Source organism: Ursus maritimus, unplaced genomic scaffold (assembly GCF_017311325.1).
Source record: "Ursus maritimus isolate PB19 unplaced genomic scaffold, ASM1731132v1 scaffold_21, whole genome shotgun sequence".
In the NCBI taxonomy this organism is placed as follows: domain Eukaryota; kingdom Metazoa; phylum Chordata; class Mammalia; order Carnivora; family Ursidae; genus Ursus; species Ursus maritimus.
In genome coordinates, this window is record NW_024424564.1 from 19,256,747 (window position 1) to 19,270,088 (window position 13,342).

Consider the following 13,342-nt stretch of genomic DNA (forward strand, 5'->3'; position numbering starts at 1 on the left):
AACCATCTATGAAAAGCCTACAGCAAATATCATTCTCAATGGGGAAAAGCTGGAAGCCTTTCCCTTAAGATCAGGAACACGACAAGGATGCCCACTCTCGCCACTATTATTCAACATAGTACTAGAAGTCCTTGCAACAGCAATCAGACAACAAAAAGGGATAAAAGGTATCCAAATCAGCAAAGAAGAAGTCAAAATGTCTCTCTTCACAGATGACATGATACTCTATATGGAAAACCCAAAAGAATCCACTCCCAAACTATTAGAAGTTATAGAGTAATTCAGTAATGTGGGGGGATACAAAATCAATCTCAGAAATCAGTTGCATTTCTATACACGAATAATGAGACTGAAGAAAGAGAAATTAGGGAATCCATCCCATTTAAAATAGCACCAAAAACCATACGTTACCTTGGAATTAACTTAACCAGAGACGTAAAGGACCTATATTCTAGAAACTATAAATCACTCTTGAAAGACATTGAGGAAGACACAAAAAGATGGAAAAATATTCCATGCTCATGGATCGGAAGAATTAACATAGTTAAAATGTCCATGCTACCCAGAGCAATCTACACTTTCAGTGTTATCCCGATCAAAATACTGATGACATTTTTCAAAGAACTGGAACAAATAGTCCTTAAATTTGTGTGGAACCAGAAAAGGCCCCGAATCTCCAAGGAACTGTTGAAAAGGAAAAAACAAAGCTGGGGGCATCACAATGCTGGATTTCGAGCTGTACTACAAAGCTGTGATCACAAAGACAGCATGGTACTGGCACAAAAACAGACACACAGACCAATGGAACAGAATAGAGAACCCAGAAATGGACCCTCGGCTCTTTGGGCAACTAATCTTTGATAAAGCAGGAAAAAACATTTGGTGGAAAAAAGACAGTCTCTTCAATAAATGGTGCTGGGAAAATTGGACAGCTACATGCAAAAGAATGAAACTTGACCACTCTCTCACACTATACACAAAGATAAACTCCAAATGGATGAAAGACCTCGATGTGAGACAGGAATCCATCAAAATCCTAGAGGAGAACATAGACAGCAACCTCTGCGACATCGGCCAAAGCAACCTTTTTCATGACACATCTCCAAAGGCAAGAGAAAGAAAAGATAAAATGAACTTGTGGGACGTCATCAAGATAAAAAGCTTCTGCACAGCCAAGGAAACAGTCAAAAAAACTAAGAGGCAGCCCACGGAATGGGAGAATATATTTGCAAACGATGCTACAGATAAAAGACTGGTATCCAAGATCTACAAAGAACTTCTCAAACTCAATATGTGAGAAACAAATAAACAAACCATAAAATGGGCAGAAGATATGAACAGACACTTTTCCAATGCCGACATACAAATGGCTAACAGACACAAGAAAAAATGTTCAAAATCATTAGCCATCAGGGAAATTCAAATCAAAACCACACTAAGATACCACCTTACGCCAGTTAGAATGGCAAAAATTGACAAGGCAAGAAACAACAATTGCTGGAAAGGATATGGAGAAAGGGGATCCCTCCTACATTGTTGATGGGAATGCAAGTTGGTACAGCCACTCTGGAAAACAGTGTGGAGGTCCCTTAAAAAGTTAAAAATTGAGCTACCCTATGATCCAGCCATTGCACTACCCCAAAGATACAGACGTAGTGAAGAGAAGGGCCATATGCACCCCAATGTTCATAGCAGCATTGTCCACAATAGCTAAATCATGGAAGGAACCGAGATGCCCTTCAACAGATGACTGGATTAAGAAGTTGTGGTCCATATATACAATGGAATATTACTCAGCTATCAGAAGGAACGAGTTCTCAACATTTGCTGCAACATGGACGGCACTGGAGGAGATAATGCTAAGTGAAATAAGTCAAGCAGAGAAAGACAATTATCATATGATTTCTCTCATCTATGGAACATAAGAACTAGGAAGGTCAGTAGGGGAAGTAAGGGATAAAGAAAGGGGGGATAATCAGAAGGGGGAATGAAGCATGAGAGACTATGGACTCTGAGAAACAACCTGAGGGCTTCAGAGGGGAAGGGGGTGGTGGAATGGGATAGACCGGTGATGGGCAGTAAGGAGGGCACGTATTGCATGGTGCACTGGGTGTTATACACAACTAATGAATCATCGAACTTTACGTCAGAAACCAGGGATGTACTGTATGATAACTAACATAATATAATTTAAAAAATTAAAAAAATACTTTGTAAAGGAAAATGTGTTTATAATCTTTATTTACATTGTATATTTTGTACATATTGTTGGGGTCAGCCATTTTTAATTTTGGATAAACAAGCCAGCTTTCGGAGCATTCTCTGTCCTACTTCCGACTCTACTTGTCATGTGACCACGGTCATTACAATCTCAAAAGAGAAAAGAAAAATTAAAAAACCACACAGAAGAAAACAAAACAATCTTACTCCGGGGATTCCAGTAACATTTTTTGTGTATGCACTTAGCTGTACTATAAACAGCTGGTTTGTATGAGATGGTTAAAAAAGCCAAAGATAAAAGGTTTCTTTTTTTTTTTTTCTTTTTCCTCTTTTTTGTTTGTTTGTCTATGAAGTGCTGCCGGCTTTGGCCTGCTTGATGCGTGTATAAACAACGTTGTCCAATAACAAACTGGAGTTTTATTGTGCTGAAAAAACTACAGACCAGAAAATGTTGTTATCTAAAAATATGTGGATTTTAAACTAGATTATCTGTAAAGTTTCTCCAAGCTTTACACACACTGAAAGGGAGGAAAGAAATTTTAGAAGGCTTAGCACTGTTTATTTTAGGGGAATAAAATCATGGATGATTTTTAATTTTTTTCTTTTTATCATTGTTTTATGATTTTTTTCTATAATGAATATGCATTACATGTGAATTGGACAAATATTTAAGAAAACAGTAGAGAGATTTTACTGTCAAACCTGGGTGTTGGTTCTTAGTAACCTGAAGGTATGTCGTTCATCCATTAGTAATGAGAACTATAAATGGGAATTGTCTCACCCCTCCATTGATTTGCTTACTAGTTTACCTTTACTTAATGAGACTTTGGGGAAACTGCTAAGGGAATCTTGCTCCTTTTCTCATTACCTCTATGTGTACTGACTTACTCTCTACCTAGGGATGATCAGGCACAGGTCCTGGATCAATAGATCTCTCTCTCGCCCTCTCCACCCACACCCCACTCCATCACTGCATGCGCACACACACACGGCCTCGTCTCTCCCTTTAACCTTCAAGTCTCAGTTTTAATGTTACCTCCGCAGAGAGGCCTTACCTGAGCAATTTCAGAATTCCATTGCTACCTTGGGCTCACCATACTATCCCTGCTATTCTCAATCATATCTCTGTTCTTGCTCTTTTCTTCTAGAGCACTCTTGTCAACTTGTAATTTCATATGTGTTTCGTTTCTTGGCAAGCCTACTGTCTCCTTCCCCCCCACGAGTCTGAAGTTCCATCATGAAAACAGCAATGATCGGTTTTAGTCGCTGCTGTATCCCTAGGGTCTAACTAATATTGATTGAGTAAATGAATAAATGAACGCATGAAACAGCTCCTTTGTCCTTTCTCTGTCAAGAGTTTTATTCCCATGCAGTCATAGGCTGCAGCCAGTACTTTGCCAGCTCATAAGAGCCAACTGTTAATATTTCAGGGATTTGGTAAGCTAGTTGTTAAACTATTTAGTAGCTTGAAATCAGCCATGCTGAGAGTATTTCTACCATGGGCATTCGCAAATGTTACATGTCAAGGCTTTTTTCTCCCCAAATTGCTGGTTTGTTAGCACACTATAGCTCTCATCCCCTAAATCCAGCTATAAATATTGAGCTATCATGGCAAAAACCCTGGCCCATAGGTTACTTAAACTCTTTCAATAAAGAATGCTCACATTTTTATAAAAAATATTGAATATATGCTATAAAATGATTTCCCTGTTGGTAATACTCAAGTTTTTTAATAAGCAAAGCTATAATCTAAAATACGTATCTTTGATCTCCTGAAGTTTTTGTTTCTGTTTTTCAGATCCTTATGTGAAGATCCATCTGATGCAGAATGGCAAGAGGCTGAAGAAGAAAAAGACAACAATTAAAAAGAACACACTTAACCCCTACTACAATGAGTCATTCAGCTTTGAAGTACCCTTTGAGCAAATCCAGGTAATATTAACATAATTTTGTCTTCCCATTCAATTTGATTTCTTCAGACCACATAAATGAAAGACACAGACCTTGTAAATTATCAGCCACATGCCTTCATGAGAGTTGCCATTCTTATTCCCATGCACACTTGCTAATCAAGCGACATCAAGAAGGAAATGATAACATACAGCACAGGATGTGCTGACTCGTCAGCCAAAAACAGCTGGCATTCTGTTGAGCAGAAACAAAGTAGGAAAAAGAAAATCAACAGAAGGACTCTGCTAACTCAAAAAGTACCATAAAGGTTAAAAGGCAAAGAGAAAATGAACTTTCACTATTCATTCCCAGGTATGGAGTTCTCCTTATCACAGCCTTATAGCAAAAAAAAAAAAAAAAAAATGAGAGAGAGAGAAAAGAAATATTTTGGTTGATGCTAAATATGCAGCATCTTTAATCTTTCATTATTAAGAGGTGATTAACAATAGAAAAACCAGACTAAGTCATATTTTTTTAATTGTTTAAATTTAGCCTCCTGTTTCTAAGTTAGAATGGATGGATATTTTTGTGAAGATGAAACCTTCATTTGCTAGATAATAATTGTTATGATAGGGAGTATTCTATTAAAGGAATCTGTGGATAACATGTTCAAAACAGGATGCTACATGCAGCCATGATAATAGTATATGATATTATTATTTAGCAATTTTTAAATAATTTTAGGTTCTCTTACCTCCTAACCATAATGAGACTCTTGGGACTCAAAGTTCACATCCAACAACTATCGGCTATTTCTTGCTAATCTTTAATGGATATTGGATATTAGAAAGTCACGTGCCTTAAAGCAACACTACTTTTACATTTTTTTAAATAATTGATATGGGTCTGTCTTTTCAGTCCTATAAAAGTTTGCTCACAACATGAAGGAGACATGAAGGGTAGATATCAAAACTACACCATGAAAATTTCTAAAGGTCCAGAATATAAAACATCAGCAAATATTCTTTAGTTGCATATTTTTACTTTAATCTAGAATCTAATTTAGAATACAGTATCTTATGAACAAATCACACCTTTACTCCATGAAGAAAGCTAATATAATAGCTACATTTATTGTATATTTATCATGTGCCTAGGCCCAATTTAAGCACTTTACATACATAATCTCATTGAGTCTTTACAATAACCTTATGAGAGAGGTTATTATCCCAGTTTTATATGAGGAAACCGAGGCTTAGAATCTCCTCACATATAAAATAGGAATAATAGAATCCACATCAAAGAAATTATGCATATAAAAGCACTTGGAATGGTGAACGCTCAGTAAATGGTTCCCATCACCATTAGTATTCACAGTGTTAATTTTGTCTCTTTTTCTAATTAACATTTTGTTAGAAAATAGATCTAACGATAAAATTAAAACAATAAATGAATCAGTGCTGTCTACTAGAACTCTGTGCGGATGGAAATGTTTTATCATCTGTGTGGTCCAGCACAGTAGTCATAGCCGCAAGAAAGTAATGAGCACCTCGGCCACCAGTGTGATCAAGGGACTTTATTAATTTTAATTTACTCCCATTTAAATAGCTACATGTGCCCAGGAGCTACTGTGTTGTATGGGGCAGCTCTTTCTCACATCACTTCATGGTCTTTTTTTTTTTTTTTAAGATTTTATTTATTTATTTATTTGAGAGAAAGAGAGAGAGAGTGAGAGAGAGCATGAGAGGGGAGAGGGTCAGAGGGAGAAGTAGACTCCCTGCGGAGCTGGAAGCCTGATGCAGGACTTGATCCTAGGACTCCAGGTCATGACCTGAGCTGGAGGCAAGTCACTTAACCAGCTGAGCCACCCAGGTGCCCCCACTTCATGGTCTTTATATAACCTTTCTCGTGTACATTTTCACATGGTAGCAAATTGCACATACTTACTTTCAACAGTTGTTATATAAGTGACATTGCAGAGGGCAGTGATCCCCTGTCCCCGGTCAGCTGGTTACTAGCCTGAACCAGTGAGGTCACTGCTTTGACCCACTGGCAACCCTCGAAGACATCCAATTTTCTCCAATTTATTTTGCCATATTTGTTCAGTGAACTCCGTTTTGAGTTCTAAGAACTTACTCCTATGGAAACTAACACCTCCTGAAGTTTTGTTTTTTAATACTGCAAAACAATATAAGACAGGGTATTGTGATGAAAAATCCTATTGTAAACTTTCTTGAGCTACAATTCTACACCTGTAAAAAAAAAAAGAAAGAAAGAAAGTAAATGTTCTTTTTCAACTATAAATTGCAGCAAATGTAAATATATTAAAAATGAAGAAGGGCGCCTGGGTGGCTCAGTTGCTTAAGCCTCTGACTTGGGCTCAGGTCATGATCTCTGGACTGCTGGAATCTACTCCCATATCAGGCTCCCTGCTCAGCAAGGAGTCAGCTTGCTTCTCCCTCTCCCTCTGCCCACCGTCCCTCCACCTGCCACTTGGGCCACACACACCCTCTCTCTCTCAAATAAATAAAATCTTTTAAAAAAATAAAGCACATTAAAAACAAGACATGCTGGGTTTCTGCAGCAGTATTTTAGAGGAGCTAGTATTCTGTCAGGACAGAGAGAAACTGAACCCATCATAGAGTACGTTAGGCATGGCAATAATGAGCCTGTCTTTGACTGCATCCTTCCTCTTTCTCGGCTTCTTGTCAATTTGTTCTTTTCTTTTTTCTTCCTTTCTTTTCTTTTTTAGTTTTTCCCAGGAGACTGCTTTCCTAGTTTTCCTAGAGAAACAATTGAGCATTTTACAGACTCAAATAAGGGTCTGGGTTTCCTTTAATCTGAGGTTATAAGATTATCTGCTTTCTATCTGTCTATCCCTATGAAATATATTATGAGCAAAATATGCTGATTTCCAAAAGTACATGTAAATGTTATACCCCCAAAATGTGTAAATAAACTATATATGCAGCTGCAAAAATTAATCCAAGGCCTTCAGAAGGATATTCTGTCTTGAGTACTATTAATCAGTACATTCCTAGGTGAAATAATCAAAACCCATTCCAACCATTCATTCCAACCTCCAAAAACCCCATTTTACCTTTGTGCATGATGTCCCTAATTAGCTCCTACCCCCCATTCCCTGCAATATGATTTCATCCTGATGAATTTGCTTGTGAAAAGTTCTGAGAATTTTTCTGAGAACCAAAGTGATTCTGTTCTCTGTTCCAAATACCATCCAGTGGACAGATGATGCCCTTGATAATGGAATCCGTCCGAGGCTGCACAAGGGAAGATGGTCTGTTTCCTTTATTGCCAGCGTGTTGCATTTTACATTCTAAATTCCACTTTCAAGACTGGTCATTTTCTCTGCTGTGAAGCTGTCCGTGGGTGCCATCTCTTAGCACACTGGTATGATAATGCAGTCCGCAGAGTACAAAGTCCGCGAAAGGGCCAGAACTCAGCAGGAGCTTCCTCTGGTCCTGGCTTCCGTCATTACATTTTGTTCCTTTTAACTCTGGCCACCAAATGTTATGCATTTACTTTATTCTAAACTCCTCCTTTATCTCTGCACTCAGTTTCTAGATTAGAGCCCTCACATATTTTGACTAAGCAAATCCATTACTTAGTGCTTTCAGAAAGTGTGTCTTTCATATCATAATGGCATGGGTTTGCTTTCGCCAATGCAGGCAGTTCTAAAAAGTAAGTTATTAAATAAACTCTCACAATGTAATGGAACACCTGAAGTAAATCTTGTGTGGCCTGAAAAGTTATTTCCGTTTGAGATCAGCACTGGATATGCAACAGTTACTCAGCAAATGTTTATTGAGAAAATGGGGAAATTATCTTTAGTTATTACTGTTTAAAGATTTTCACTCTATTGTCACATTTAATGCTCACAATAATCATGTGATTATTGTACCGAATACCAATGCCAGAAATCTTGCTGATGAGTCAAATGAAACAAATGGACTTAGAGGTGGACACGGTTGGCAAGGACAGAATGGCATGGTGGATCACAGCACGGACTGTGAAACCAGCCCACTCGCTCCTTCCGTGACCCTACGCCGGGGACTTCACGGCATCTTCTTGGGTAATGGCAACATTGATAGGATCTATTGTGGGAAGTAACTGAGTAGTTCACGTAAAAGACTTAGAATTGTGCCAAATACCTGACGAAATAGGGACTGGACTCAGATTTTCACATTCAGGTCATTTTCAGTCTTGGCCTGGGGTTTTGAGACTGGTTCTTATTTCCAGTTGCTTAGCTCTCAAGGCAGCTTTGTAAGAGGGCAGGTTGATTAATGTTTCTTTTGTGTCCTCTTTCAGAAAGTGCAAGTGGTGGTAACTGTTTTGGACTATGACAAGATTGGCAAGAACGATGCCATCGGCAAAGTCTTTGTGGGTTACAACAGCACCGGGGCGGAGCTGCGACACTGGTCAGACATGCTGGCCAACCCCAGGCGACCCATCGCCCAGTGGCACACCCTACAGGTAGAGGAGGAAGTCGACGCCATGCTGGCGGTCAAGAAGTAAAGGAAAGAAGCCTTCCTGCGTTTGCCCACACAGTGCTCTTTAGCCAGTATCTGTAAATACCTCAGTAATATGGGTCCTTTCATCTATCCAGCCATGCATTTCTGACACAATTCAGTGGTACTTCAAATCCTGTTTTAATTTGCACAAATTTAAACGTAGAGAGCCCCTAAGCCCTTCATCATGCCACTGCCCTCCAAATCTCCTCTTCTTTTAAGCAATATGATGTGTAGATAGAGCATGACTGAAATTATTTATTGTATCACACTGTTGTATATACCAGTATGCTAAAGATTTATTTCTAGTTTGTGTATTTGTATGTTGTAAGCGTTTCCTAATCTGTGTATATCTAGATGTTTTTAATAAGATGTTCTATTTTAAATTATGTAAATTGACTGAGATATAGGAGAGCCGATAATATATTATATGGTAAATATAGTATTGTCTGCATTCCAGCAAAAATATCAACTTGTAAGGCACTAGTACGGTCAAACTGACATCTTAAAGGACAACTTAAACCTGAGCTTTCTATCGATCATTTGAGACCAAGATACACTGACACCACATATTTGGTGGGTGAATCCAATTTTGTAGAATTTCTTCACAGGCAAATTAGCATGATCTGAGCAGCATCCAGACTGACCTCCAGGAAGCATAGCCACAAACCAGAAGAGCGTCTGTCTGTACATATCTAAAAGCTAAAACCAGGGCTTCAGTCTTACGTTTGAGGAAGCAACTGAACAGGAGTCAATGATTTCATATTACTGCATATGGAGTAACAACATGATGGTGTTCCGTGTGTGCGTATGTGTGTGTGTGTGTGTGCGTGTGTGCATTTGCTTGGGGATGGGGTGGGTGGGAAGAAGCTGAGGAAAGAAGTCAGCATTTCTGAAATATTGCCTGACTATTTAAAAAGAAAAAAAAAAGTAGCTCTCCGTTATCACCTTTATACAAATGTGCATCCTGTGAATTCTGTTCCAGATTTCATACCTATAATAATTCCAAAAGGTTTGCACATTAGACTTTGTAACAAAATATTTTATTATATAAAACCATATTAGAAGGAATGCAGAATATTTTTAACACAGCAATCTGTGCTTATTACACAAAATTACTTTGTGGTAAACAGACAGTATTGTAATCCCATCAAAAGATGAAAAAATAAACAATTAGCCATAGTTCTGAATGCACTTCGATTAAGCCAAAACAGACAGCTAGTGATCTTTTTATATGCTCTTTTTACTTAAATAAGTTTTAATTTGTCCTTTAAAAAAAAAAGGTGAAACAATACCAAGAACAAGTTCTAGCAAACTGAAGCAACCTCTTATGTATACTAGATGCTTGATTTAGGAGGAGTTTTTAAATGTTCTCAATGTCATTATGTAGTAAATGGCACTATTATGAAGCTACTAGTCATTCCATAAGAGTCTTCAAGGACTGCTCTGTGTAACACTGTGACTGCCGTGTGTGCTTAGACACGTAGTTTCCTCAGTGGATAGCACTCAATTTATTCCGTAGTGATGTTGTAACAATACTGCCACTCCCTTCTACTGCACTGCCCAAGGTGTGTGTAGCACAAACAGTTCTCATTACAAAGGACCAATTCAGAACTGAAAAGCTATGCATAGGACGAGAAAGATACATAGACTGGGGTGGAACACACAGCATTTTGTCAAGCACTGTGCAATATTCCATATTTTTCCCCACTCTGGTAGACGACCACTTTGTGGAAGGGCGGCCTATTAGCTCACGTTGCATCCACGCGCTTCTGTGACCCATTTCAACTCCTAGGCCACAGACAGCGGTGGTGCCCTGAGGTGAAAGCTTATCTTCACGAGTACCAAAACAAGATGGAGGAAAACCAAGCATTAGTCTCATGTTCAGACTTCAGGATATCATGCCACGTTTTTTTAAAAACCACAGAGAATTCAAAAAGGGCTGATGGGAGGCTTCGCACATGGGGTTGGCTGTTTCCTGATAAAACTAGAATTCCTGTCATTCTTCTTTTCTCATCAAAGAAGAGACAAGCCCTTGGCCTTTCAGCCCAGTCACGGCAAACGCGTCAGGACTGGGATAGACACAAAGGACAAGGGAGTGTAACCTCTCTCTCTTCTGAGGAGGGTCCATACTTTTTTAAAAACATAGATAATAGAAGATGCACAAGTCATGATGTGAGATTAAATATCAGTTTGAACAGAAGAGTCAAATGAGAATCTTTCCAGTTTAAAAGACCAAACCCTACCAAAGAGAGGGAGTCGATTGACTTTTAAAAAATCCTTCGACATCAGAAACTGACATTTAATTTCACTGTATTCAGCTTTAAGTTGTTCACACCGGAGTAACACTTTAAGGCAAGCAGGTTCGAGCTGCCGAATACACATGATTTCTCGCATTAAAGTACTACTAATGCATTCTCTTGTAACACTGCCAGACATGGGACTGTCACCATAGAATTAGTTGGGACTATGCCATGTTTCACCAGTCAGTGACCGAACCTGCTTTAAGACCAAGATTCATCCTCAGATACGCCACATGTACCTTTCTGACAAAGCTGTGTAAAGTATTAGAAGCTGATGCTCTAGAAAGATCCTAGTTGCCTTTGTGTATATTTACTGCCTGCTTGAGTGTTTCTATGTGTGGGTTTTCTCTGTATCTTGTAGAAACGTTGGGGTGTTCTCTTCTGCCATATGGCTCGTGGCCCGCGAGCCAACTACTTTAGCTGTATTTACCTTCGTTTTTGATGAGGTGGTTTAAATTTTGTTTCACTTTGTGTAGTGACCCCACAGTAGTTTTCTGATTGTTGTTAAAAATGACTTAACATATTACATGGATATTCAATAAAAATGTTTTATTTCCTGTTGATGCTGCCGCCTTTCAACTCTTTCTCTTCCTTGACTCTGCTGCGGAATCAGAGGCCTGTGGACTTTGGGGGCTGCTGGAACAAAAGCCCGCACTGACTGCCGGGCCGAGGCGCACCTGTGAATACAGAAGGGCTGACGCAAAACAATGCCCAGAGAGCGCTGGCCGCCACTGCCCTGTGCTCCTCATTCTCCGTGTGTTTCTCTCTTCCTGTTTATCATCGGTTCATCCGGCACAACTTCAGGCTTTCTGCTCTGCCCAAAAGGTGTCCTCCAGGGTTTTTATTCTACAGCTTGAGTCAGACGGCCTCTCCAAAATGGGACTGAAAATAAGTTTTTCTAAATTCCATTCTCAGAGGGTAGCATGCCACATTAAATTCCCTGCCTACTGCCATGACTAGGTAAAACAAGTAAATATCTTTCCTCCACTAAATTCAACATTGATTAGTGCCTCTTGTATACTATGTTTTTACTAGATGCTAGAGAGACAACAAATGATGCAATAAGGTATTCCTGGTCCCAAGGAGCCCACAGCCTCAGACAGACACGTGGACACACTATCACAATACATAATGATGGCACCCTGAGTCTCTGAGAACCTTCTCTAGACCAATCACAGTGGATGCCATGGTGAGCCCTTCAGCACTGAGGCACTCAGCCTGCAGCTGCTAGAAGCCTTGCCTGATGGCAGCTCACAGCTGTGTCCTCTGCCCTCTACTGAGGAAGCCGCCTCACTAAGATCAGGCATCCTCCCTGGCCACATTCCACATTCCATGGCCTGCGCAGGATCTCTCTGAAGCAATATCTCAGTTTCCAGCCCCAAGGGTTAGTTGAGAAGGTTAGTCCAACTGCAATGTTGTTCACCTTCTCCCTCTCCCCAGTCCATTCTCCTCGCTCCTTTACAGGTGTTGTTCCCAAGAATATGTGTCCATAAAACCCCTTCATCTCAGAATCAGTATCCTGAGGATCCCAGCCTATAACACATTGTTTGGGGGAAGAGATATCAAGAAAAGTTTTGGAGGTTAGGTCCTAAAGGAACTGGTAGGAGTTATCCAAGTCAGAGATTGGGCAAGACTCTGGCAAAATTTATCTCATTATCAAGGCTGAGCACACCATACTCCCTTCAGCCAGCTTTTATTAGGCACTGCCAAATAAGGATAGGACTGAGCCAAAACTGCTTACGTAGGCAGGGGAAAGGCCATTTAATTATGTACACTCTGAGGAAGTCGACAGAGTTCTAAATGTAAGTTGAGAAAAAGAAATTTAAGGCCCACTAAGGTTAGCTGCAAAAACAAAACAAAACAACAAAAGAAAGAGGCATTAAATATATGTGTTTGGTTTTCAAGAGTGAACATTTTGTTTTTCTTAAATAGCTCTCAAAATTAGGTACAAAACTATTTAAAGACTATTTCTTAATTACCAAAACAAAAAACAAAAAAACCAAAAACCCCCACCCCAACCTTTTGTCAATGTCTGTTTTCCCAAAAGGCTTTTAGGTTTGAGATATATGCACTTAGGGTATGTTTTGGGTATATTAGGACAACAAAATTATTCCAGGTATTTCAAAGGGGAAATTTAAGAAATTGGCCACATAGAGAGGACTGAGAAAGTCAAGTACAAACTGTGGGTTAACTCAGAAGTTAATAGATGCCACCTGTAGTTGTACGTTAGGTCTGCCCTAACAAAATACCACAGACCTGGTGGCCTCAACAGCAACGATTTCTTTTCTTACGGTTCTGGAAGTCAGAAGTCCTAGATCAAGGTGTCGGCAGCGGTGGTTTCTTCTGAAGCCTCTCTCTCTGGCTTATAGATGGTCATCTGGTCCCATTGTCTTCATGTGG

At 39.4% G+C, this 13,342-nt stretch overlaps 1 protein-coding gene across 2 annotated transcripts in view; it reads left to right on the forward strand.

The window, feature by feature from the left end:
• SYT1 (synaptotagmin 1) overlaps positions 1-8,646 on the forward strand; it is a 201,943-nt gene extending 193,297 nt beyond the window's left edge. For both annotated transcript variants that reach the window (XM_008710351.1, XM_008710352.1), the window contains exons 7-8: positions 4,019-4,152; positions 8,440-8,646. In XM_008710351.1, coding sequence (XP_008708573.1) covers positions 4,019-4,152; positions 8,440-8,646 — 341 coding nt within the window. The remainder of the gene's footprint in view (positions 1-4,018; positions 4,153-8,439) is intronic.
• The last annotated feature ends 4,696 nt before the right edge of the window (positions 8,647-13,342 follow it).